This window comes from Salvia hispanica, chromosome 4, assembly GCF_023119035.1.
Source record: "Salvia hispanica cultivar TCC Black 2014 chromosome 4, UniMelb_Shisp_WGS_1.0, whole genome shotgun sequence".
Classification (NCBI taxonomy): Eukaryota; Viridiplantae; Streptophyta; class Magnoliopsida; order Lamiales; family Lamiaceae; genus Salvia; species Salvia hispanica.
In genome coordinates, this window is record NC_062968.1 from 16934078 (window position 1) to 16960656 (window position 26579).

General features: G+C 36.3%; 3 protein-coding genes across 6 annotated transcripts; 1 reads left to right on the top strand and 2 right to left on the bottom strand.

Annotated features, from left to right (window-relative positions):
- The first annotated feature begins 3073 nt into the window (after window positions 1-3073).
- On the top strand, window positions 3074-7326 carry LOC125218069 (glutamate receptor 3.2-like). 2 transcript variants are annotated; one of them, XM_048119665.1, is made up of 6 exons: window positions 3074-3459; window positions 3599-4923; window positions 5003-5280; window positions 5381-5412; window positions 5544-5938; window positions 6751-7326. In XM_048119665.1, the coding sequence occupies exons 1-6, from the start codon at window positions 3204-3206 to the stop codon at window positions 7144-7146; spliced, it is 2682 nt and encodes an 893-aa protein (XP_047975622.1). In that variant the 5' UTR covers window positions 3074-3203; the 3' UTR covers window positions 7147-7326. The 2 variants fall into 2 exon arrangements, with proteins under 2 accessions (XP_047975622.1, XP_047975624.1); XM_048119667.1 differs by having other exon boundaries at window positions 3417-3459; window positions 3586-4923.
- A 5256-nt stretch (window positions 7327-12582) lies between these two features.
- On the bottom strand, window positions 12583-14351 carry LOC125218072 (zinc-finger homeodomain protein 4-like). 3 transcript variants are annotated; one of them, XM_048119669.1, is made up of 4 exons: window positions 14175-14351; window positions 14011-14082; window positions 13521-13877; window positions 12583-13393 (listed from the first exon to the last, which is right to left on the bottom strand). In XM_048119669.1, exons 3-4 carry the CDS (start codon window positions 13697-13699, stop codon window positions 12793-12795), a joined length of 780 nt encoding a protein of 259 aa, XP_047975626.1. In that variant the 5' UTR covers window positions 13700-13877; window positions 14011-14082; window positions 14175-14351; the 3' UTR covers window positions 12583-12792. The 3 variants fall into 3 exon arrangements, with proteins under 3 accessions (XP_047975626.1, XP_047975628.1, XP_047975627.1); XM_048119671.1 differs by lacking the exon at window positions 14011-14082 and having other exon boundaries at window positions 13521-13749; XM_048119670.1 differs by lacking the exon at window positions 14011-14082.
- A 2979-nt stretch (window positions 14352-17330) lies between these two features.
- On the bottom strand, window positions 17331-24769 carry LOC125218071 (protein root UVB sensitive 6-like). Its single transcript, XM_048119668.1, has 13 exons — window positions 24195-24769; window positions 23665-23763; window positions 23479-23592; window positions 22987-23058; window positions 22768-22878; window positions 22552-22671; window positions 21548-21649; window positions 21363-21435; window positions 19095-19178; window positions 18868-18932; window positions 18603-18704; window positions 18348-18527; window positions 17331-17791 (listed from the first exon to the last, which is right to left on the bottom strand). Exons 1-13 carry the CDS (start codon window positions 24555-24557, stop codon window positions 17726-17728), a joined length of 1551 nt encoding a protein of 516 aa, XP_047975625.1. The 5' UTR covers window positions 24558-24769; the 3' UTR covers window positions 17331-17725.
- Between the last annotated feature and the right edge of the window lie 1810 nt (window positions 24770-26579).

A 26579-nucleotide genomic window follows, 5' to 3' on the forward strand; every position in this document is an offset into this window, starting at 1 on the left:
TCATGTTGAATATTTCACGCGCATTTTGTGGTGCCTGGGTACCTACACCCCACTCCTTGAGATGATACCTGACCCCCTTGTATGGAGTAAGGAAGTCATCGCTGTTCGCGTAGCCATTGTCGCACAGGTAGTAATTTCCTAATACAAATCAGATGCATCGAATATTAGGCTTGAATAAAACATATTGCAACCCGAAACAAAGAGACATTGACGTCCGTAGGGATTACCTCGTGGTAATTTTAAACCGTGTTCCCGAGTGACAGCATCACGTAATACGCGTGCGTCCCCAGCTGAACCCTCCCATCCACAAAGAACATACACAAATCTCATCTTACGATCACATACAGCCAATGTATTCGTGCAAATCTGCCCCTTTCTTGATCGATAGCGGGGTTTGTCCTCATTTGACACATGCATATTAATGTATGTTCCATCCAGAGCTCCAAGGCATCCCTGCAGCAAAAGCGACGAAAACCAGTTTATCATCAATACATTTGTGCTTTGAAAAATGCTTGTGTTGTCAGAAATAAAAGCTGTACATAACGTGTGAACCTTGAACCATTTCCACCTACTATCATCACACTCATCAGACACAGGCTCGGGTGTCACGAGCAGGGTGTCATGCAGCTTGAGGACCGCACCGAGCACGGCTTGCACATAACGTGATACAGTATATCCAGACCTCTTAAATTGAAACCGAACTATACGATTTTTTTGTGATGTGCTAGGATTCCCAAGAACATGGCAACTTGTTCCTCCACCTTCACAAAGTTCCCATCCACCAAATCCCCGGTCCCACGAAGAAGAATGCATAGTCTCCCGAACGTGTTGCGGTCCATACGCAAGTTATCTACACAAGCGACGTCGGAGACATTCACTAGTCTATTGAAGTACCTTACTTGGTCAGGGATTCGAGTCAGCCTCTCAAACGCAGCTCTGATGGTCCGCGCATTCCTGCGAGAACGATTCCCCCGCGGACAGAGGAGAGGGAGAACAATAGACAACAACTCCATTTGCTGATTGTGTAAGATATCCTCCACCATTTGAAGCACAGCTACATTCCTAGAAGCTCGATTTGCCATGACCTATATAAAAAGACCCAAATATCTTGATCTCTTTCCAAGCAGATAAATCAAGTTGTTGCAACCAAGTTGAATTCAAATTTATGGAATTGATTAACAAACAACCCACAGTATTGCTCTATTAATTGCTTCTCACAAGTCGATTTTGTCATATTCATAATTCATTCACGGATGTTGCACGGAACGACAACCAATAATGAACAAAATCCTTACCCGCATCAATCGAAGCCTCCACCACCAAGTGAGCACAGGTAATTCTCCGTCGTCGCCACCAGAGATGTCCCAGCTGAACCCTCGCCGATGCGCACGCAGACTTGTTTGGGGTGTTCCAAATACGAGAATGCAGAAGGTAAAGAAGGGCACGAGGGGTAAATTGGGTAGTTTGGATGGTAATCATGGTGCGAAAAATGAGAACAGGTTTTAATCCTTGCAATTTTGTTGGACATTAATCCAGCTAACCTCCTAGTGTAACAGTAGAAATTTCCGGGTCACATGGTTTAAAACCCGGGTCATGCGGACACTTGGTCCATATTATAAAACGTGGGTTTTCTGTGGATTACTTGTCCATATCCATAGAAGTCCGAGGTAAAAAACGGCCCCTAAGAGTGTTGTCATTTTAACGCACCCCTAAGTATATTTAATACAAAATATATTAACAAGAAATTTTTGTTTAATTATTTAAGTTATAGAATTATTCATAAAATATTGTGGGATTAATATGTAAATTAAATAAGTACGGAGGCATAACTGAAAAAGTATAGATATGGAATTTTTTTTTGGGTTTGAGTTTGGTGTAAATGATTGGAGTATAATTACTTTTTGGTGTGATCCAAACTCAGAAATGAGTTTTCTGAGTTTAAGTTTGGTGTAAATGGTTGGAGATGGATTCAAACCCATTTTTTATTATATGACACACCAAAAAGTAATTTTACTCTATTCATTTACACCATTTTTGAGTATTTGTCTAACAAAAATTTTGCGATAAATACTATATTTAGTGTTATTCCACTGAAAATCCCAAAAATGAGTTTGTGTTTGGTCTTTAAGTAAATGTTAGGACGAAACTATACTAAAGTGCAAATATAATAGAGTAGTGCTTTATGGTTTCAAATAATGGAGGTTGAAAAGCATGATTTTGGAGGTTATTAGTCTCTCATTCGATATGTGACTCAACCATGACTTGTAACAGCTTTTAAATATTGCATTTGAAAACCTTTATGAAATAATCTAAATGTATCGGACTTGGGTCCATTCCATTTTTGACCTTGAAAATAACATGTTTCCGTAACATCCATTAAGATCCTATATTTGGTAATAATAATTTCAAAATCTTGTGTTTGTTTGAAGTAAGAGACCATAGATTGCCAAGTGAATTTATTACTGTTTGTTTAGGTATTAATCAAATACATGTGATGCTAAACGTAATTATATTATTCGAGAAACTATGAATCACATATAACATGCATGGATTTAAAAAATTAAAATGTGTGGTTAAGAACATCTATTGTGTAGTAAGATTGTAAGAATATACATAAATTTTAAAAATTTGCTTACTATGACTTTGGTTCTTTAGAATATCCAATTTTTAGTGAGTTTCCCTTGAGATTTCTTCAACCATTTCTTGTGGTTGAAATTCGATGCTTTTTTGTGCAAAGTAATTTTATTTAATTTGTTTGATGTTTTAACATGTTAATTATTTACTTAAACATTCAATATGGAGTAGTAAACTACTCCACTACTTTTCATATTTTGAAGACCAGTACTAAACTAAACGCATTGGATGAGGTTTAGGATTTTGAAGATAGTGAATAAATGATGTTATATTCAGCAAAAAATAAAAAGAACAAACAAAAAGGCAGTTAAATTGTGTCTTCCAAATAAAAAAGAAAACATAAAAAATAAACTTCAGCACTCCATTTTGAGTAATTAAACATATCTCTTTTAGTTACTATTGTATTCTACTTGAAGCTCATTATGTTCCTGAATGTGTCTCCCTTTTCCTTGCTGACAAATTGGCATATTCCCTCGTGCCTTCAATCTATTTGCCCATCCACATGATTTCATCTTGTTTTTTCCCTTTCTCTCTACTCTCTCTACTTTAATTAGCTTCTCTCTGCAACCATGCTTAACAAAGCCACGAAAATCTTGCTGTGGGCCATCCATTTATCCTCCCTCTTCATCACTGCATTCTCAGCCGAAGACACCATCAACATTGGGGCCATTTTCTCCCTTGACACCATCAACGGCAAGGTTGCAAAGATCGCCATGGCCGCCGCCGCCGCCGACGTCAATTCCGATCCCACCATTCTCGGCGCCTCCAAACTCCTCCTCTCCGTCTACGACTCCAACTTCAGTGGCTTCCTCGGCATAATCGGAGGTACATATATATTATATATTCCAACAATTTCTGAAATCTAACTGTCGAAATCATAGTTTTCAGTTTGTACAATATATAGAGTTTGCATTTGATTGAATACGAATTCATTCATGCGCTTATGTTTAGAAACTCGAAACAGGATTACGGTATCTCGAGGCCGACACGGTCGCCATCATCGGGCCACAAGCCTCCGGCATGGCTCGCACCCTCTCACACCTGGCCAACGAGCTTCACGTCCCGATGCTCTCCTTCACCGCATTGGATCCCATCCTCGCCTCCCTCCAGTACCCTTACTTCATCCAAACAGCCCCCAACGACCTCTTCCAAATGGCCGCCATTGCCGACGCCATCAGCTTCTACAGCTACAGAGAGGTTGTCGCCATATTCCCCGACGACGAGCAGAGCAGGGGAAGCATCATAGCCTTATCCGAGAAGCTCGCCGAGAGGCGCTGCCGGATCTTCTACAAATCTCTGCTCTCCCCTGAATCCCTCGCCACGACCGACGACATCATGAAGGAGCTCGTCAAGGTCTCGCTTCTCGAGTCGCGCGTTATCATCGTTCACGCTTATGCTGACGTCGGCCTCAAGGTTTTCGACGTGGCTCACAAGCTGGGGATGATGGAGAAGGGGTATGTTTGGTTCGCGACCGCCTGGCTGTCGACTGTTCTTGACTCTGTCGTTGTTTCTGCAGAGACTGCGAAGTCTCTGCAGGGCGTGCTCGCGGTAAGGCCTCACACCCCGGATTCCGAGAGGAAGAGGGACTTTGTGTCGAGGTGGGAGAAGCTTAGCAACGGCTCGGTTGATTTGAATCCGTATGGTTTGTATGCGTACGACACGGTTTGGATGGTCGCTCACGCGATCAAGGCGTTTAAAAACGAAGGAGGCGTGATCTCCTTCTCCAACAACGGAATTTGGAAGGGTGTGGATGGAGAGGCCTTGAACAGATTCGAGGGAGGGGAATTGCTGCTTAGATGCTTGTTGAAGACTAATATCACAGGGCTAACCGGGCGGATTGCGTTCGATGCTGAGAAATCCGTGATGAGGCCGGCTTTCGACATTTTAAATGTGGTTGGGAGAGGTTACAAGGTGATAGGGTATTGGTCTAACTACTCTGGCCTCTCTGTTTTGCCTCCGGAGAGTTTGTATAGCAAAGCCCCAAATCGTTCGAGTTCGAGCCAGAAGCTGAGGGCCGTGGTCTGGCCAGGGCAAACCACGGTGAAGCCACGGGGGTGGGTGTTCCCTGACAAGGCGAGGCAGCTGAGAGTTGGGATCCCGGATAGAGTTAGTTACAAGGATTTTGTGTCGAGGGATGAGAACACGAATGAGGTTCGTGGATACTGCATCGACGTGTTTGTTGCTGCGGTCGGGTTGCTGCCCTATGCTGTGCCGTATGAGTTCATATCGGTTGGTGATGGGCAGGCCAATCCTAGCTATAATGAGCTTACACACATGATTGTATCAAATGTGAGTTTTGTGATATGTGATGATATTTGATTTTTGTGAGTTAGTATTTGATAGTATTTGTGACTGTGTGTGTGTGCAGAGGTTTGATGCAGTTGTTGGAGACATAGCAATCGTGACGAACCGTACGAAAACAGTAGACTTCACGCAGCCTTACACCGAGTCCGGGCTGGTGGTGGTGGCTCCGCTACGGAAGCTGAACTCGAGCCCATGGGCCTTCATGCAGCCTTTCACCCTCTCCATGTGGCTTGTGACGGGGTTGTTTTTCTTGATCATAGGCTTCGTTGTATGGATTCTCGAGCACAAGATCAACGATGAATTCCGCGGTCCGCCCAGGAAACAACTCATTACTGTTCTTTGGTGCCCCCTCCATTCCTTAATTTCCATTCCATACACATTAAATGATCTTATGCAAAAAAGCTTATTCCATTTTGTGTTGCTTTGTTTCAATTTTAAACAGGTTTGGATTCTCAACAATGTTCTTTGCACACAGTAAGTTGGGAGGAAAAATAAATAAACAAAACATAATAAAAACGGCGTTCTATGTCATTTTTTATTACTATATACAACTTGAAGATAGATGAGTTATCTGATTTCAGTGCATATATATGTAATTTTTTTAGGAGAAAACACAGTGAGCACACTAGGGAGGATGGTGATCATAATATGGCTGTTCGTAGTGTTGATAATAAGCTCGAGCTACACAGCGAGTTTGACATCGATGCTGACGGTCCAGCAACTGGCGCCATCGATCAAAGGAATAGAGTCGTTGTTGACGAGCAACGACCGTATAGGGTTCCAACAAGGCTCATTCACAGAGAACTATTTAATGGAGGAACTCAACATACCAAAGTGGAGGCTGGTGAGTCTGAGGACGCCGGAAGAGTCAGCGGAGGCGCTAAACAGAGGAAGGGTGGCTGCGGTGGTGGATGAGCGTCCCTACGTTGATTTGTTCCTCTCCAAATACTGCATGTTTCAGGTGGTTGGGCGGGAGTTCACTAGAAGCGGCTGGGGATTTGTAAGTTTCTCTCAATTACTCTCCTATATTCTTCCATCCATAATCGCATACCTAATAAATTGCCAAAAAATTTTAAGTTTGATCAAATTCTTATTCTAATTTTAAAACTAGTTTCGTAAAATATATGAAGTTCGAATTTATTCGTTATCGTCCCATGACATGAAAAATTGGCAAAATTGTATCTGATATGGTGGTCGGAAAATCATACATGAATGGCCCTACCGGTGAGTTAAACAATGTCATCTATGTATAAGGAAAACAATGTGAGTGGGTTAACGAAAATCAAAAAGAAATTTACACACATTACCTATTTTTTTTTGCTATAATATAATTGCAAATAAATTCAAACTTCATAGGTTTTTCCTTCTGATTTACATAGTTGCGCATTTAACCAGAATTTGATCAAATTTAAAGATTTTTCTGACAATTTTCCCTATAATATAGTATCAAATTGAATAAAATAAAATGTCTCTGAATAAATATTTTGTCGATCTACCACTAAATATACTCATATTTAATTTATGATACTGTAACAAGTGTAAAATTTGTACACTTGATTAGAAAAAAAGTGAAAGTTAAAGAGTAAAATGATGTAAAAAAAACTCTAACGAAATTATGACTATACTTAACAATATTTTTATGTATTTTACTAATATTTAATTTCTTGGATCCAGTTTGTATACTTCACAGTTCACACCACTAGTCTAACTCTATTTTTAAAATTCCTTTGAAAGAAATTGACAAAATTAAAATTTGTATTCTGAGAACTATGTGCTTCATGTCCAGCATTGTAAACAGTAATTTTTAAGCAGGCATTCCCAAGAGACTCACAGCTAGCAATGGACTTGTCGACGGCGATTCTAACGCTGTCGGAGAATGGAGAGCTCGAAAACATACATAACAAGTGGCTGAACAAAGGAGCATGCACTCTTTCACACAGCCTTAATTCTGACCAACTTCAACTCAAGAGCTTCTGGGCACTTTTCCTCATCGCGGGCGTTGCATGCTTTCTTGCGCTGCTACTCTACTGTTGCTCTATTGCCTTCAAGTATAAGCACCATCCCGTCCCCACTTCCTCCTCATCCTCAACCTCATGCTCCCGAAGTATTCAGAGCTTCTTGTCCTTTGTAGACATGAAGGAAGAGGATGAGCCAAGAACCATGTGGAAGAGAAAGCATTCTGAATTGCGTGCTCACACTCGCAATTAATTATATGTATAATGATCCATCCAGAACTACTCCTATTTGTATATATTTATTAGTTTATAGGACTCATTCATGCATAACTCCTAGCCCTCCTCTTGCTTGTTGCATATCAAACTACACTTATTGGACGTATAGGGATAATTCATGAACCTTTTACATTCTAGATTCATGTTTGGAATTAACTGTAGATCTGAAATTTTTTTTCTAAGAATATTTTGATAGTAACAAAAACTCATGGAATTCAAGGAGAAGTTGGGCTACACATCGAATTTGATGGGACTGGCCCAACAATGCCTAGACGATGTATTGGCACTTGGCCCACTGGAATTTAAAACAATTAACAAAAAAAGATCAACTTATGTGCACCTCTACTTGTCATTTCATGATCTTAGTATTGTCCAACCTCAAACAAGATAAGAGATATGATCTTGATGTGTTACGAAAGCATGGTTAATTGGACCTATACATTGTATATAAATCATATTACTGCCTATATGTATACTAGACATTCACCAATGCATGTTAGGATTTATAATTATTTTTATATTTTTTTAGTTAAAATTGTTATCTTGGTTGACTGTACATTCCATTTTTTTTTATTCTAATTGTTTGTGATAATTTATTTATAATGATAAATGTTTGTTTTATTGGCTCACTTTGTCTCAAACAATAGTGCACACTTTTAACTTTCATTTTAGACACATTTTCATTATACTCAAATTTTACACACTAATTTACAAAAAAAAAAAAACATGATCCATTATTATCTATACTATGATAAATTAACAAAGTAAAATTATTTCTTCACTCACAAAACATAGTAGTATTTTTTTCACTAAACTCCTTATCACAACAAGATGTTACATTATTAATTGGGATTGAACAAAATATTAGTATGAACACAAAAGAATTATAGAAGAGATGAACTCATGTGGCATCCTTTATATGCATAACCATTTTAAATATTCACGAGACCTTTCCTAAAAAAGAATATTTTTTCTCTCTCTCCAATTGGGGAAGACTACATTATACATCAAATTGAATAGAATACAAAATTTAACCAAGGTTTTGTGGTGGGGTATAGAAAATTGAGTGATACTAATATATAAGGATGACATGTATTATACATGATGTATATGTTGTGTAAAAGGAAAGATACTTCTTTATTGTATTTGTCTCTCTAAGTTGCTTTGAATCTAATGCCTTTGCATCCGACCAATTTTTGGATTGGTACCACACTTAAAAGCACAAAGAATGTTCCCAACGGCTACTCCTTGCTTTTTCATTTCTTTTCTTTTTCATCCTATTATTCCTTTTTTCTAATGTCTTATTTTTAGTTAACCCCTTTTCCGTTTATTCGTTCTTTAATTAATTTCTTGCTAGACCAAATTTTGTAGGAGCTTATAAGTAGATGTTTGGCAAAATAAGCTAGTAAATTATTTATAAGTTGTAAAAATAAGTTCAACATCTTATAAGCTCACGAAAAAATAGGTCTTCAACTCCACTTTTTTCTTCATAATCTTTTAAAAACAATTCATTTACAAAAATAACTTTATTATAGTTTGTTACTTTCAATATATACACTTTTTTTTTCATCTCTTTTCTATATTATCTCTCCCGAACTATAATTTTCTCTCCTTGCTTATAATTCTCTCTCATAAGTTCAATTATCCAAACATTTTCACAACGTATAAACTCTTGAGTTATATTCTCTAATCTCCATCCTATAAAAATAGACATTATTTTTCATTTTGGTTAATCCCATAAAAACAGTCCACTTTCACAACTTTTAAACTCTTGAAATATACTCTCTCTGTCCCATAAAATAAGACATTATTTTTCATTTTTGCTAGTCCCATAAAAATAGTCCACTTTCACAATTTATAAACTCTAGTGCATCTTATAAACTCTTGAAATATCTATATTTTATAAACACCTCCTTAATATAGTAAAGACTTTATTATAACTATAAGGCTTGTAAAATAAGTTAGGCCACTAAACAGGCCAGAATAGTGCAAGAAAGTTGAAAACTATAAAAACTCTGTTCTTTTCCCCCTTTGTTTGTTGGAGTGGAGGCATTTGCACACAACATAGCTCATGTATTGTCAAAATCAATGAACCATACTTAATTTGTGAAGCATTATGAAATTGACATATGTTTTTCTGTTACAAGTTATCTTGCGGGATACAAATGCTTTTTTCATGAAAGACAGACTTGGATCTTTCGCATAGCACTACTCATTGTTCAATATGGAATACCAAACATGTTTCAAAAGCTATTTGTTAATTACAATACTTCCCTGGATTTTTTTTTCTAGGCTTTCAAACCTAATTAAGAATATTACCTCTCCATAAAAAATATCAATATGCTTCTAGTCACATTATTTTTCACCTAGATATAGCTCAATTTGATACCTATGTACTTATATGTTTGTTTTTACACAATTATAGTTATAGTTCTTTTGTGTGTTCTCAGGAGAAGAATTCACCAAAGTTTGCTGCATTTTAAAATCAGATTCAAATTGCAAATTGAGTCAAAGTTTGTGATTTAGATGCCAATTATTTATTTCTTGATGCGACTAAACAAAGCTATTTATTGAAAACTAACGTAAACAGCCATGCACGGTACTTACAAATCATGCAATAGAAATTAGAGAAGTTGAACATTAATAATCACTTTATCAATGTGCCAAACGCTATATTCTAGCTATTATTTGAGGTTTGTTGCATGGATAATAAGTATAGGTTCTGCCTTGAATTTTTGCATTTTATTAAAAAAATTATTAATATTGATGGGTATTTTAAAAAATATCGATTGGAAATAAAGTTGCAGACTTGCAATTGTGTGTAGAATAGAAATAACTGCTGCTCTGCAATTCGCATTGGGCTACCTCTAAAAGTCAAATCCCAACAAGATATATCTATGGTCCAACCAATGGTCAATAAGCATGCTTCTAAATAGTAAGTTCTATTTTAATTTATCTTCAATATTATATTAGAAGTACTCATTTTATGCAACATTTAACAGGAAATTTTAACTTTTTCCTTCCTTAAATGCAGAAAAAGTTTTCTAACACAACGTCAACGGTCAAACTTAATAATATCCTGAAAGAGGTGATTTATAATTTCTCATCCAAATTAAATACTAAGTAACATTTTTTTCATCCAAACTAAATCCTTCTTAAATAATAGTACTATACATTTCTTATTGTCAATTTGTGTGACGCTATCATATCAAAGCTTTTGAAAATATGTAATTAGGACACCCTTACTTTGGTTAAGTAGTCAAACTTTTTCCTTTCAAACAAAATTCTTGTAGTTCGAACCTTTAATCTGAAAAAACTTTGGGCAATTATCGAGATCGGTGGATATATGTGTTTCTTCTCCGAATAGTACTATATAGATTCAAAGTGAAATAATTAATAAGAATTCTTCAGTTTCTCTATTCTTGAAATTTGTGACCATATAATATAATTTCTGTGATCGACACCATTTAAGTTTGGGGCCCTCTACATGATGTACCATCCATCTCTCTGCAGGGGAATAGTAAACCAACGCTTTCTTTGGGGAACAAGAAGAAATGTCTAAAATGGAAACAAATACTAGACTTAATTCAATTTTGAATCTTTAAATCTTTTCATTTATCCAGTCTGCATGCTGCAAATTGGTTCATATATTTAATAATGATGTACGCTTCAATTTGATACGGATCAGTAATGGTAACTTTGCAATACAAACCAAAATATTATACTTTCAGTAAATTATCCTCGTAAAAAATTGATTTTAAGATATGAATATTTGAAAAAAGCCACTCGATCATCTGTTTTTTCTTCTAATCTTTATGTACAATATCAAAAACAAATACTCCCTACTGAACGCTGGGATGTTACTTATTTTAATAATTTGGTTCGATTTTTGTTTTCGGGTTTTTATATCCAAATATATAACTAAACAAGATACCAAATGTTTATGAAATCAGACGTAAATTTAAATGTGACTTCTTATTTTGTGAATGAGAGAATTAAGGATCAAATATTGTTCAATCTTTAATGATAATATGAAGTAGAATATTTTAGAGAGAATATATTGTCCCTAATGATATAATAAGAGGGAAAAAGGCATCCAAACATTTCTTAGTCTTTAATTTTACTTCGTCCTCCTTTTCTTCTTGCTTTATTTTCTTTTCCTTTCTCGGAGTAGGAGAGTGGATATAAATTGTACATTACACATTTGAATTCAATCTTAAAGGCTATGGAATTACATGCAAGTGAAATAGACAACAAGAATTAAGTTCCAAGACAAAAAACCTAAAGAGCCTTTTTTGAATATAGATGGATAAATTATGTGGTGGATTGAGGAATAAAGGAAGGGATAAATGCGGAATAAAGTGAGAGTTGTGATAAGTTAATCCACAATCTACGAAATTATTTACTTTATAGTATAAAGATGCTACACAATAAAATCAAGAATATACCACACCTGGATATGCTATGAATATTTTTTGTAATTTTTTCCACATTCCAATAAATTCTCATCTCCATCTCATGGCTGCATATTTATTGTTTTTCTGACAAAACTGGTCCATGAGAAAGACATGAAAATTAATTCATGGTTAACATATGTATGAATTGAATAAATGAGGACCAAACGAGTAGCTTTTTCCAGACATCTCAAACTTCAATCTCGACATCGTATTATTTGCCCCGGACTTCATGTGCTTTTTAGCCTCGTTTTCTGAGCTTAGTTATCCCAAAATCAATTTAAACTAACATTTATAGTTCAAATATACTAAAAGGTTTTACTATTGTTATTTTCATACAACTACTCTATTTCCAATTGAAATAGAGTAGCAGTCACTTATGTATACGGTTGCTAGTGAACTCAAAACCTATTATGAACGTCCGGAATTTCAATATTTTACATTATATTGGATATTGTTGAGATCTATAAAGAGTTCAATAACAATGTTATATGATCTCAAAATCCTTGATCTAATAAAATCCCAAATGAGCCATTGGTGTTTAATTCCTAATAACATAGTATGATCTAAAGAGTTCAATAACGATGTTCCATATGAATTTACATATTAACTTTTAATGAGCCATTGGTGTTTAATTCCTAATAATATAGTAGTATGATCTAAAGAGTTCAATAACAATGTTCCATATGAATTTACCATATTCAACCCCCATATACCCAATTTACCCTTCTCAACCTCAATCATTACAACTCATTCCTTATTTGCGATTCGATGACAATTTCCTAAAACATGGTCGATTTGACATAAACTAAAATGGTAGGTTCCACATCTCAAATTCTCTTTACATAATTAATTCCAAGACCAAAATGTCACCCTAATGATGCTTCTCAAAATCACCCATAACGCACTTTAAGTATGACATTTTGCTAAAAAAAGCAAAATTATTACAAACAAAAAGATTAAGAAAATTGAACTACATTAGATGGCCATTATTGTGAAAAGCTAGTCCTAAAACGCATAAAAGTAGAAATCTAACAGATCCCAATATATTCCCAAATACCAAAACAAGAAAACTGATGAAATAAATAAAAGCCAAAAGGTGGAGTAATAACTTTCTGCAAGGAATTAAAAACAGTATCTCTCTGAGTGTGAATCAATTAAGTAAGCAATTAATTAGTCCCTAAACTTTGATGATCTTGATTGTCAGATTGTTGCAGAGCCTTCTTTGCAAGAGTGTGCTTGTTGTTATGCATCCACACCTTCAAAACCCTCCTCTTCACACCAACCTCTTGGCAAAACTGCTGCACCACTCCCTCCTCTTGCTTCTGTATCTTCCACCCAACTTTCTCTGCGAAATTCAGCATCTTCTCCTTCTGCTCCTGGCTGAATTTCGTCCTGAACCTCTTCTTCACCATCTGCGGCGCTCTCCCCATCATCATCCCCTCCTGCTCGTCCGACTCTGATGCCATGTTGTACGACATTATCATCTGGTGCGGCCTGGCAGCGGCGGCGGCTGCGTGGTGGTGGTGGTGGTACCCGATGTAGCCCTTGTGGTGGTCGGCAACGAAGAGCTTCCGCCCGATTCTCGGGTAGCACGAGTCGCACGAGTCGCCTTCGGATTCCTTGCGGTGGAAGTTGCGGTGGCAGCCGCAGGCGGAGCAGGTGAGGGCCTCCAGTGAGCCGTCGTCGCCGCTCGGCATGAACTCACCGCATCCGTCTGTCGCGTTGCCGCCCATGGAGGCCGCGTGGTTCTTCAGACACTCGCGATATCTGAAAAAAATAAAATAATAATCAGTATATCAGTGTAAAGAGAGAACTGAAACCACTGTATAAATAAAAAATAATAATTAGTACTACTGATATAACAATATCTCACATGGTATCGGTGTAACAGTACCTGATGGGCTTCTTGAAGGGGAGGTCGTCGGAGAGGGGGGGACCGGCTCCGGCTGCGGAGGAAGGGATGATAATGTGGTTGTGGGAAGGAAGGTGGTGATGGTGATGGATCATCTGGCCACCATATGTGCTGTTGAGTGGGAGAGGCATCTCTTCCCCTTCTTCACTTGGAACTTCCATGATTCAACACACTCTCTCACTTGCTCTACTCCTTTTTTGTGCGTGTGTCACTTGTTTGGAGACCAAAAGGACAAACAAATTAGAGGCCTAACAACAATGATTGTACCTTCTAAAGTGATGTGGGCTGACTTCCAATATCTCCTATGTGCTGTTTTTTTTTTCTTTTTCTCTTTCTTCCCTGATCACAATAACAAATTCTTGATTCAAATTGATTTGGGTGATAGAGGAGAAACCAAAAACAAGATGTAGTAGTATTATATTAGGGATGGATAAAGGGCTATGATGGAGAAGAATAAGCAAAATTAAATAACCTGCCTTTCTCTTTCTACACATGTGTAAACATGTTTCTTGAAAAAGGCTGAAATAGTAGTAGTTTTATATAACTGAAAGAATAGAGTTGAAATGTTTAGTGAATGGGAAAATAAATATGTAAAGTTGCATACTATATGAGGCTCAACAAGTATAACTCACATACCTTCAATTGAATGCAATAATGGAAATGAGAGAAGGGTTTGTTTGTTTTGTTAGGGCAAAGCAAATTGGAGTTTAGCTTGTAGGGTGATGAAGAGGCCTAGGAGGCTTTCATGTAGTGAGAGAAAGAGAGAGGGAGATTGCACTTTGCATTTTCAGGATGGTTTGAGAATGGAATGAAGCACTAAACATGAGCTTATAGGAGGAGGAGGAGGAGTAATGGTGTGAGAGCCAAAAAAGAGGCTGAGAGGGACAGAGAGAGCCGTGTAATGGAAAAAGGAAAAACAAAAGCAAAATTTATTTTGTGCTTTATTATTTTAACAGTGAGGAAGTAAAAATAAAGTGGGGTTGGTTGCTTTGCTTGCACTACTACCAGGCATCAAGTTTACGCCTCATAGAGAGCAGTGTGTGTGTGTGTCAGAGAGTGGAGAAGGACAAAGAAAGGTGTGTGTGTGTTCAGTGTGTGTATTTATTTGCTTGTGTGTGTGAGAGAGTGAGAGGGAATCCCAAGATGGAATTCTCATGTAAAGAAACGACTTTGAAATTGATCTTAGCACGATAAAAGCAAAAGTGGAGGAATTGAAGAAGTTAACTTTAGTTGATAATCATGGATGCTAATAAACTTGAGATGAACTACATACCAGGTTTGGACCAGGCAAAAGCTGTTGCTAATTTTGCCTTTCTCCTTACACTTTCATTTTTTGTTAGGTTAAAACTAAATTATTTCTCATGATTTCAACGCCATACATTATGGTAGTACTATTAATTAGAGCATTTACATCAGACACAATAAAGAAAAATGCTGAATATGTTAGGATGTTTAATAGTACTAAAATTATAGTCGTTTCCAAAATTTTAAAAAGCGAAATTAAAATCATGAAATTTCAAAATTTGCAATAAAGAAAAATGCTGAATATGTTAGGATATTTAATAGTACTAAAACTATACTCCCTCCGTCCCAGATAATTTGTCCTATTTTTCCATTTCAGTCTGTCTCACATGATTTGTCTCATTTCACTTTTTTACTATTTTAGGTAGTGGACCCTCATATTCCACTAACTCATTCCTACTCACAGTTTACTATAAAACTAGAATATAAAAATAGGACTCACATTCCACTAACTTTTTCAACTCACTTTCCATTACATTTCTTAAAACTCGTGTCCGGTCAAAGTGAGATGAATTATCCGGGACAGAGGGAGTAGTCATTTCCAAAATTAAAAAGCGAAATTAAAATCATGAAATTTCAAAATTTGCAATAAAGAAAAATGCTGAACATATTAAAATGTTTAATTCTAAATTCTAGTTAATTCCAAAAAAAAAAAAATTAAAAAGCGAAATCAAAGTCGTGAAATTTCAAAATTCGCTCAAGCTTATGCTTGGTATGCTTATTTTTAGACCAAATTTCGATCTATTTAATGTGGGATTTGGGAGATTGGCAAACCAATTTGGTCATGTATCCCAATTCATTGGTCGTGAATTTCTCTGGTCGTCGGCGTCATTGCAATTTTTGAGATTTTTGGGAATTCACAATTAGTGTAAAAGGCACATAGACGTCATGAAATGTGAAATATCTTACTTCACATTGTCTTTACAAACACCAAATACATGTTGCGTGAGGACCTCTCATGCCGATAAAACCAACTTAGTGGATCACTATTCTCATTATGCTCGCTAATCAAGCCAGACACAATTCATGATGGTGAATACCTGACGAGTTTTATGGTTCATAACATTTATATGCCTTTTTATTGCATATGGAGAAAGTTTATTTTGTTCATATATACGTACTGAGCAACTAAATACTCATGGTTGAATGGTAAGTAAGGGTTGGTTGTATTTTCGCATACTTAGAGAGGGATTAGAGAGGAGTCTTAAGGCTTATATTTTTTGTGGGAAGACTGTTTAGAAGGTGGACAGATGCAACTAATTAGACTGGTGAAATTATTTCTATTTCGAGATTATTCTTAAACCGAGTATTGCATCCATTTAACAAACTCATGTATGTTTTGATACAAATTTGACTAAAACAAATACATGTACTTCTACAGTACATAAAATACATACTACATGTGTTCAATATTTACCTACTATATCTACTAGTACTATTATGTAGTAAAAGTTATTACTTGCATGTGCTATGTTACGTATAGACGGTAGTACAATATTTTTACAGGTAAATTGTTCACTGAGCTACAAATCCTTAAAATGACCTGTAATTGAAGCATAATGGTGTGATATTTACTCTTGGACATGCAATTTTGTGTGTGCCATTATGGGGGTCATGATATAGTCACAACTACAATTAATGCAAAGCTACCCACAGAAAGAGTACCAATTATACGTACATCCCGTGGAACTTCTGTGATCATTTATTGGCAGTTATTATCAATTCACCAAATAAAATCATGCATGCCTCTGTTAATATATTATGTCCTATCTCGAGTTTAATGGATTTTGAAAATTTACACAAATTTTAAAAAGAAAAAAAAAATCCTCCCTTCTCAATTCTCATAGGAATTGCAAAAATATAGTCTAGCCTACCATTCGAGCTCGAATGATAACGTTAAAGACTCAAAGTTGACTCGTGCATTATGTAGAAATTTTCCCGAAATTCTATATTGTTCCACATCATCAATTTAAGAGAACACCAAACTCAAGACGTGTACTTCAAATTTTGAATTTAAAACTATGTCATTCAAGTAAAACAATTCACAAGAGCATCATCGTCCATTCCATAAGATAAGGTCAGGTATGGATTTGTCCAACTCAAACATAATGTTGTTCGATAGCAAGATTAAAGATGTTAGTGTTACGGAGTAGTCGTGTAGATGATTAGTGGATGCGAGCATGTTCATTCTGAACTGAGCGTCCTGCTTGTTTATAATAGAATCACCATAACTCATAGCCTACTGCTGTGCACATTATGGATCAATGAGACTTCATTTATAACATACAGCATAGTGTAATAGTCACCTTTGCCTTATTGCATAACTATTCTCTTCATGAATACTTGCTTGCAATTTTTTCAACATCCTGTTACCCTTCATAATTCAAACAATCAGATTGTACCGCATTATCACCGATCAACACATGAATGAGCCAATTTAATTTGACAACATATAACAAACAGAATATAATGCTAACGAGGCAACTGACAAATCCACAAAACCAAATATACATATCACTATAGGAGTAATCGCATGAATCATACGAGAAGTCATGTGATAAAGCAAAATATATTGACAAATACAAAATGCGCACCTATATAATTAGCTCAACCCACTCTCCTCCAGCTTCAGCATATCACAATAGCTTCATGGCTCTAGACAAATTTACACATCCGCCACCACTAGTAACTTTTTTTCAAGAATATTGCATAGAACTGATTGTGTTTACATCAAATTGAGTATCACTGATTCGGCAACAGCACTCACTACCTCTACCTTGGTCATACCAAAAAGATCCGAGCATATTCAGCGCGATTTAAGCAAGAAATTGACTGGATCCCTTTGTGGATCCTTCTTAGAGATTTTACAGGTTCCCACATTATCCTTAAATTGCCAATTCACACAGCCGTGCTCTGCCAGGATGTAGTAGTGATTCAGACATGACCCATCCCTGAGAGAACATGAAGATATTAGCAGCCATGCTTCAAAATAAATTAAAACACATCCTTACAATCATCTCCAAGAAATAGGATCTCTCATCTCAATATTCAAATTCAAAAGAATCAACGGATCACTTCTTAACAACTTCATATTATAGTAACATGGTACATCTCTAAGAACCTTAAGGCAAGAACGGAAAAGAGGGCATCAAAACAGTACAATTTATATCCTACCAATTAAAAATAAATTTTACAAGTAACCAAGAATTGATAAATATTTGCATTCAGCTAACACTCATTGATGTATTTATCAGGCACCCTGTAGGGTCATCAGTCAAACCCAAAGAATTTTCAGTCTGCAATGGTCAATAATTCAGATCCAAGTACCTAATATCTGTGGAGCCTCTTGGTGAGATCCAACTTAAATCTCTAATTTGTTAATCTGGCTATACTTCAGGGCATCATATCATCACACACAAGTTTAGAAAGAAATGAATTTCACTAACTTCTTTTAAGTATGTCAGAAAATCCATTCTGGTCCTGCTCTATACTTTAGGTGTGCCTTACCTGTTCTTTGACTTTGGTTTTAAAAGGCCCATATAGAGCTGACACCAGCTTGTATGATTCTGCAATATGAGATTGTAGATCACCAATTGAAGGTGATACAGGTGAAAGATCATCATCTTGTTTTCTCAAGGATTGCTGGCTCTGATTGGACGATTGAACTATGTGAAGCAGCACATGAGCCTGTAGTAGAATGACGATTCAGACAAGTATTCTACATTTATTTTGATTGCAAGATCAACAGATTGAAAATCTTACATGAAAAGCTGCTTTCAGAATATCATCAGATTTTGCTTGATCCTTGAACAAGGCATAGATATTGCCCTTTGAAGGATTATAAGTCACTATGTACCGTTCTTTCTGCAATACAAGTAAAGTTGAATGAGAGCTTGTAAGTAAGAACCAACCCAAAGCATGAACACAAATAACGATGCATGCACAGGCAAGTTGACTATTAGAAGGCATCCCCAATGAAAATGAAACTTGGCTGGTGGAAATCATTTTCCCGTGACAGGTACTATACCTCAAAAATGGGCTCCAACGCAATATATGAAACAGGGTCTTGGAATGCATCTTTAAACCTCGGTCCTGCAAGAAAAATAGAATTTATTCTCCATCTAAACATTCCTTGCAGTATTAAGCAGGAAAACCACATTTAGCGGTGAATGCATGGGGATGCAAAGATCATATGTGTGGGCATCTGTCTGTGAGAGTTTTGTGAACAGAGAATGGGAGTGGAAGAAGGGATACCAAGAACAATAGGTCTATGTTGTTTCCATGGGGGAATGAAAATGTTCTCCATCAAATTTCCCTCTTGCAAACTTGGAACGCGCCCTGAGATTGAAACATAAAAACAAACAATGTTAAAGGGAATCACAGGTTTTACCATATTTACAAATATCTTTGTTGAGGTGCATTATAATGCTAACTTTTCTTAAATTGCTAACTTGCTAATTCATCAATGCGGTATATTAAAATTGTCAACATGGTGACATTAGTATATCAACACAAATTTAGTTGATATACTTATATCTTTGTGTTGACTTATGTCAAACCAAATTTATGTTCACATATTAATTTCATCGTTTTGACATTTTTTAGATAATGTATTGACGAGTTAGCAATATAAGAAAAGTTAGCAATTGATCACACATCTATCTTTGTTACTATTGTACAAGTTTAAGTTTCAGTCACAATCAATGGTCCAACTTCAATAATCTTGTTTTGTCTAACATGATGAAATTTTAAAAAAAAAAAAAAAGGGTTGCAACGCTGGAAATATAAGATAACTGATGGGCCAAAAAGAGAAAGAAGTTATTATGTGCAATGAAGCTGAATAGGCACGGGAGAGTTATGTACCCTTTCTTGGGATGTTTTATGTGCATATGAATGAGTACACCCCTTACATGTTTTTAATGGAGTACATATTTATTTGATCATTTTGGCAAACATACTCCTGCAATATCATTTCTTCTTGAGCCCATAAACCTAAGAACCGAACCAAAATCAACTGAATGTATTCATCGGTTGTGGATGTTTTATGTGCATATGAATGAGTACACCCCTTACAACTGAATGTACACCCCTTGTTAGTTTCGTTTTTTGGGTTTTACTGGTTCGATGCTGTGCACCCATATGCTCACCCCTAACAGTAAGGCCTTGTTTTTTTCATCATTTCCATCTATCCTACTTAGTCATCGTCCAATACCTATTTTAACTTTTAAGAAACATTAATTATTCCCATTTAACTAGAAGACAGATCATTTTGAATGAGAGAGTTGTGCGATGAGAAAAGAAGAATAATGTTAAAGGGAATCATAGGTTTTACTATATTTACAAATGTCATTGTTGAGGTGCATTAATAATGCTAACTTTTCTTAAATTGCTAACTCATCAACGCAGTATATTAAAAATGTCAACACGACGACGTTAGTATCTCAACACAAATTTAGTTGATATACATATATCTTTGTGTTGACATCTATTTTTAAAGTCAACACAAAGTCATAAGTATGTCAACTAAATTTATGTTGACATATTAATGTCATCGTGTTGACATGTCAACCCAAAGATATAAGTACATCAACTAAATTTGTTTTGATATACTAATGTCATCGTGTTGACATTTTTTAGATACTGTATTGACGAGTTAGCAAGTTGACAATTTAAGAAAAGTTAGAAATTGATCACACCTTTACCTTTGTTATTGTACAAGTTTAATTTTCAATCACAATCGGTGGTCCGACTTCAATAATCTTGTTTTGTCTAACATGAAGAAATAAAAAGAAAGGTATTTGCAATGCTGGAAATATAAGATAACTGATGGGCCGAAAAGAGAAAGAAGTTGTTATGTGCAATGAAGCTGAATATGCACGGGAGAGCTACGCACCCTTCTTGGGATGTTTTGTGTGTACAGTACACCCCTTACATGTTTTTAATGGAGTACTCCCTCCGTTTCGTCATAGTTGAGTCATTTTTCCGTTTCGGGAAGTTTCTTCACTTTATACTTTATTCTCTCTACCTTTTCCTCTCTGTTACTTTTTTTATCTATTTATTTAACACACCCAACATTCATTTCTAAAACTCCGTGCCCAAAAGTTCCGCCTCAACTATGGCGAAACGGAGGGAGTACATATTTATTTGATTATTTTGGTAAATATACTCCTGCAATATCATTTCTTCTTGAGTCCATAAACCTAAGAACCGAACCAAAATCAACTGAATGTTCTTGATCGGTTGTGGTTGTTTTTATATATATCGTCTAATTCAGTCCATACATTATTAGTTTCGTTTTTTGGTTTTACTGGTTCGATTCTGTGCCAGCCATATGCTCACCCCTAATAGTAAGGCCTTGTTTTTGTCATCATTTCCTTCTACCCTACTTAGTCATCGTCCAATATCTATTTTAACTTTTAAGAAACATTAATTATTCCCATTTAACTAGAAGATAGATCATTTTGAATGAGAAAGTTGTGCGGTGAGCAAAGAAGAATAGGAGAAACAAAGTAATCATCAAACCTGTCTTAAGAAAGGATTCTGCTGCCACAGTGAATCGTGCACGATTTAGTGTATGCAACACTACAGATTTCACCTGGAAAAGTAAAACAGCTACAATCAATACTCCATTATAGAGAACATAAGAGTAATTAAGGAATGGAAGAGGATTTGGCTGGAGAGGATTTGATATATTAACAACATGGAACCTCTTTATAAGAGCTCAGGATATATCCGCAGGAGAGTAAGCCAAATGAAATGAACAAGGATGGGTTTCTTTTAGAAATCATTATTCCGAGTCCAGTTCCAAGCTACATAACAGAGAAACTTGTAATTAGTTAGAACTCAAAGTCAGAAAAGAACTGCTACAGCGAACATAACAAAGAAGCATAATGTGGGGTGATATAAAGTAAATATGTACAATTCCCTTACCACCTCCCCCCAAGCACACACCCCACCCCCAAACAAATGAATGTTATTAAGAGCAAAAGGTACCAAAATCCAATCATGAGTGATATTGCAGATTCTCCACTCCATAATCTCATCAAAACAAAATTTTAGTGAAGCGTGATATTGACAATTGATTGAGATGAGATCACATTGCTCAAATACATTCGAGGACAGAGTAAATAATAGCTCTCACTTATTCCAATTTATATACCCTCCGTCCACGAAAAATAGACAAGATTGTGAATGGCACGGGTTTTAATGTATAATTGGTAAAGTAAGAGAGAGATAGAAAAAGTAAAGAGAGAGGAGGGAAAAGGTAGTGAAATGTGTTAGTGGATTGTGGGGTCCACATTTAGAATGATGTGTAGGGTTAGTATAGGTTGAAAACTTTCCTTTTTGAACTTAGTCTATTTTTTGTGGACGGACCAAAATGGCAAAATTTGTCTATTTTTCGTGAAAAAGAACCAGATCTGAATAAATGTAAAATATATACCGGTTTCTAGCTAGCCCTGCCTGATGCCTGAGGTAAATGTTGATGCATATATAGTCAAAATGGAATTACCACAACAATTGAGTGATATATTGTGCAAAAAAACAAGATAGATGTATGATGAATTTTTCAGAAAAAGCAGTTTACACAGAATATGTTAACTACCTTGTTACAAATTCATGCAACAAATGCATCCTATCAGTTGACATGTGATGTGAGGTTATGATGTTGCTTAAGATAATGATTCATGCAATGCAACATGAACAAGCATACCAGATCGGCTATATTTCCAACACATTCTCCCTTCGCAGTGACATCTCCTATATTTTCTCCTTTGGCAAAGGCTTTGTATATTGGCGTTCGGGTCGAAGTTGATGTCACAGCAGCGACATTCTGTAAGAAAACAAGGAACGTGTGTGAGATTAAGCAATTAAGTTTTTCAAGTGCTGCTAGATATTGATGGATTAACTATACAAATATTGATTAAACCTTAGCCACATTGGCAGCACATGCTAATGGAAGAAACAAGTGGGGGACAGCTGCAGTTGCCAACTCTACTCCAGCTCCCAACTCCATAAGGAGATCACCAGCATACCTAAGCTGTATGAAACTCAAAACATAAGATACTGAAGAGTCAAACAGTTGAACTAACAGAAATTTTAATGATAAATTCTATTCATTCACCACCAATTTTGATCTATTTGTTACCTGCTTTAAGTCATAGTCAAACTTCTTCCCTTGTCGAGCAAAGAGCATCTTCCCGACCCGCCCAGCACCATCCTATGTATACCACAGATTCTGAAGTTAGCTACTAATAAAGTGGAATTAACAGTTATTATTACCGTCCCAGAAATTGAAATCTCGCTTAGAAAATGCATTTTAAATGTTAGTACACCGACGCTTCTTCAACAGAAGTACCCTGCTCCTGAAATTTCACTTAGTCCTTTTATTTGAAGAGCTATAGTTAAACGTATATAATGGCATTCATACGAAATACAGGTGAAACTCAACTTAAGCTACATAACTGGCATCAGTGTAATAGAACTATTGAAGCTTTAGACATTAGTAGATACAGACAATGCCATTAAGAGACAGCTTTTAAAAACTCACTAATACCTTTTAGATTCTTTGTAACGTTGGTGTTAATGAAAAAAAAAATTGTTCACCATATAAATTGTTCATCTGACTTGGTATCTGTACCTTGAGAATCCAATTGATAGCTACAGCACCTGGTGCAGATCGATTTCTGGAGACTCCAAGTGAACTTAGGAGGGTTTGTGTGGTGAAAACACCCATGGCACCACCAAAGATGTGCTACAACCAAAAAAAAATCACTATCACCATCTGGAGTGGCTAGATTTGGCTAATTTCTATCAGGAAAAGTACCTTTATCGCTCTCCAAGTCATGTAAGGCACATAGGAAGGCATGACACTGTCTGGAAAACCTTCAGGAACAACGTAAGATCTTATGAATGTTAACAACTCCTGCAAGGAAAACAACAGAACTTAAGTAAAGAGACAACTTGATCCGTGATGAAAGATATGGTTTCAAGGATGCAGTCTCCATTCCCCACTATGTTTTCTTCATAAGTTGCCAGTTGACAAATATTATAGATGACCTTCCGTTTCACATCTACTACACAGCAATCCCCACAGTTATTGAATGTTAATAATCATGCATATATAGCTTGTATAACACTGAAATAAGCTAGTACCGCTACAATTTCTTTCTATGGTGGAAAAATGATAATTACATCAGTGTAAAAAACAGGGTATTTAAACTAATATGGATTGAAACCCTTGGAGATCTCAATGCTAACTTCAGAAAAAATAAGTTGGTTAAACTAATGCAAGGAATGCAGCCAATATGGAGATGAAAGAAGAAAACGAAACGGAAACAAATAGACAATACTGACATCAGCAGGGGATAACGGCGTCTGCAAGCAGACAGCACGAATGGAATTCTTCTTCAATTTTTTGGTAGCAACATTCCTAGGGCCGGTGTTGTCATCTGCGAAGTATTGCCAGCGTCTGCCATCAATCTCCTCGCAGCAGATCAACCTCAGGCTGGAATTGAGAAACTGATCGTCGACTAGGCCACCGAAGCTGGAATCCTGGAGCAGCGGGCGGTCGTGGGGCGCCACGGCGGCCGGTGAGGGCGAGGGCGGAGGCGCCGAGGCGAGGTTGGCGCTGATGCGGAGCGTCTCGCGCACGAGCAGGCGCGTGTCGGAGGAGGTGAGGGTTTGCGAGGGGGAATTGGAGGGGTTCTTCAGCTTCATTGCGTCGAGATCAAATTGCGCGACACAAATGTGTGTTCGTGTTCGTGTTTGTATTGGAGAGGAGAGATGGGAGAGAATGAGGCTAAATATAGCAAATTCGGAAACTATGTTTAGGAGCGGAGAATAAGAGAGATTTTATTGTTGTGATTTTGATTTTGTACTGTTCTTCTCTTTCCTGATGCACAGGTGGTGTAGGGAGGACGGAGAGGATTTTGATGGGGTGACGAGTGGAGGCACGGAACAAAGCCCGAAACCAAGACGTGGCAGATGCTCGTGTACACCGGCTCACTACGCGCTCTACTTTCGCTTTTTTTGACGCTGTGATTATAACATAACCGTCCAATAAAAAAAGTGTGCGCAAAAAATTATTCTTATGCAATTTCTGCATATATAAAAATGCGCAATATAGTATTGAATAATCATATGACAAAACATTTTAACTCAACATACTGGGTACAAAATAAATAAACAAAAACAAATAACATGTGTTCGTGCAATTTTGGACCAGACTTTCATACTTTATGTAGCATGCTCTTAGTATTAATTGAACTAATTTTGAAACTAAGCTCAAAAAGTTGGTCATCTAACTCTAGGAATCAAATGCGCCGCAAATTTCCGTTAGCGACCCAAATTAATAGTACCAAGATCACCGCATTGTCAGTTTAATTGGCTACTACGATATGTGCATGTAATTTCTAGATTTAATTTGTTTATAACCTATACGTAAGGGAAGAAGGCCACTGCTTTTTTTTAATTAATATCGGCATATGTCAATAATTTTGGCAAGGGAAGGGCCGAAGGGTAATCGAGTCGTGTAGAATACATTAAAAATTTAAAACCTAGTAGTTTGCCTAATTCAATAATTTTGAAGTATAACAGTGTGACAAGAAATTGACTTACGAGGTTTACACGGCATATCCTATCTAAATTTGTAGTCCATTATATTTTCTAATTAAAATTATATTGATCATTAGCATAGTTGTTGAATAAAATTGTATGGTCCCTCCCACCGTCCATGATAAAGATGGAGTATCGTTTTTATCAAAAATAAACGTCCGCAATAAACATCACATTCCATTTTTTTATTTAGAGAAAATTATTTAAAGTTCTAAATATTCTCTTACTATCGAAAGGTGAATCGATCATTACAAAAGAGGCAAAGAGGGACGATGATGAAAATATCGATCTTTGATTTATAGTACCTAGAATTCTCTTAAGATGTGAAACGAAGACTGATAATTTTTTGTCTCTCTAACTAAAATTGTCATTAATTAATAATTATACTAAAAAACAAATTTATAACCTAAAACCAACACCTCCAGTAACCTTATAAGTTATAACCTAGATGTGATGCATTCCCTTCAAATCATTTTATATAAAATTTCTCCATTGATATCTTCGTATTTTCACTTGACATTTTTGGATCATTCGAGATCTAAATCAAAGGTCGAAAATTTTGTTATTCTTTGATTTTCATCTTCGTCTATCTTTATTTCTTTTATAATAATTGATTCAACTTTCGGTTCTACCATGGAATCAAAACATAAGCTAAGACATTTGTAATGCAATATTGCTTTGGATTTCATCACGAAATTGATTGACACGCTTATTGCAACTCATTCTTTTTGATTAAATCCAACATATTCATGCATGTTTTATATGTACAGTAGAAAGATGAAAAGAGCTTCAATTCCAATTGCTACCGCTGCCAATTGAGATGTGCAATTTACAGGGGAAATTTGTCGCATTCAATAATTCTCTTATTTCTTAATTCTTAAATTCTTACCCAATCAAAATACATATGCACATTTTCATAACATACAAATTCATTTGCCCAATTCCCTCTCCATCCTCTAAATTAAAACTCCACATCATATCACCATCTCCTCCGCATCAATTTATGATTTGAATTCAAAATCTAATATCATCATTTTTTTAGTTCCATTATGCAATTTTCAATATTCTAACTTTGGATATGTTGCGAAAGCTAGATGATATAGTTTACTCCGGAAGGGATAGAAA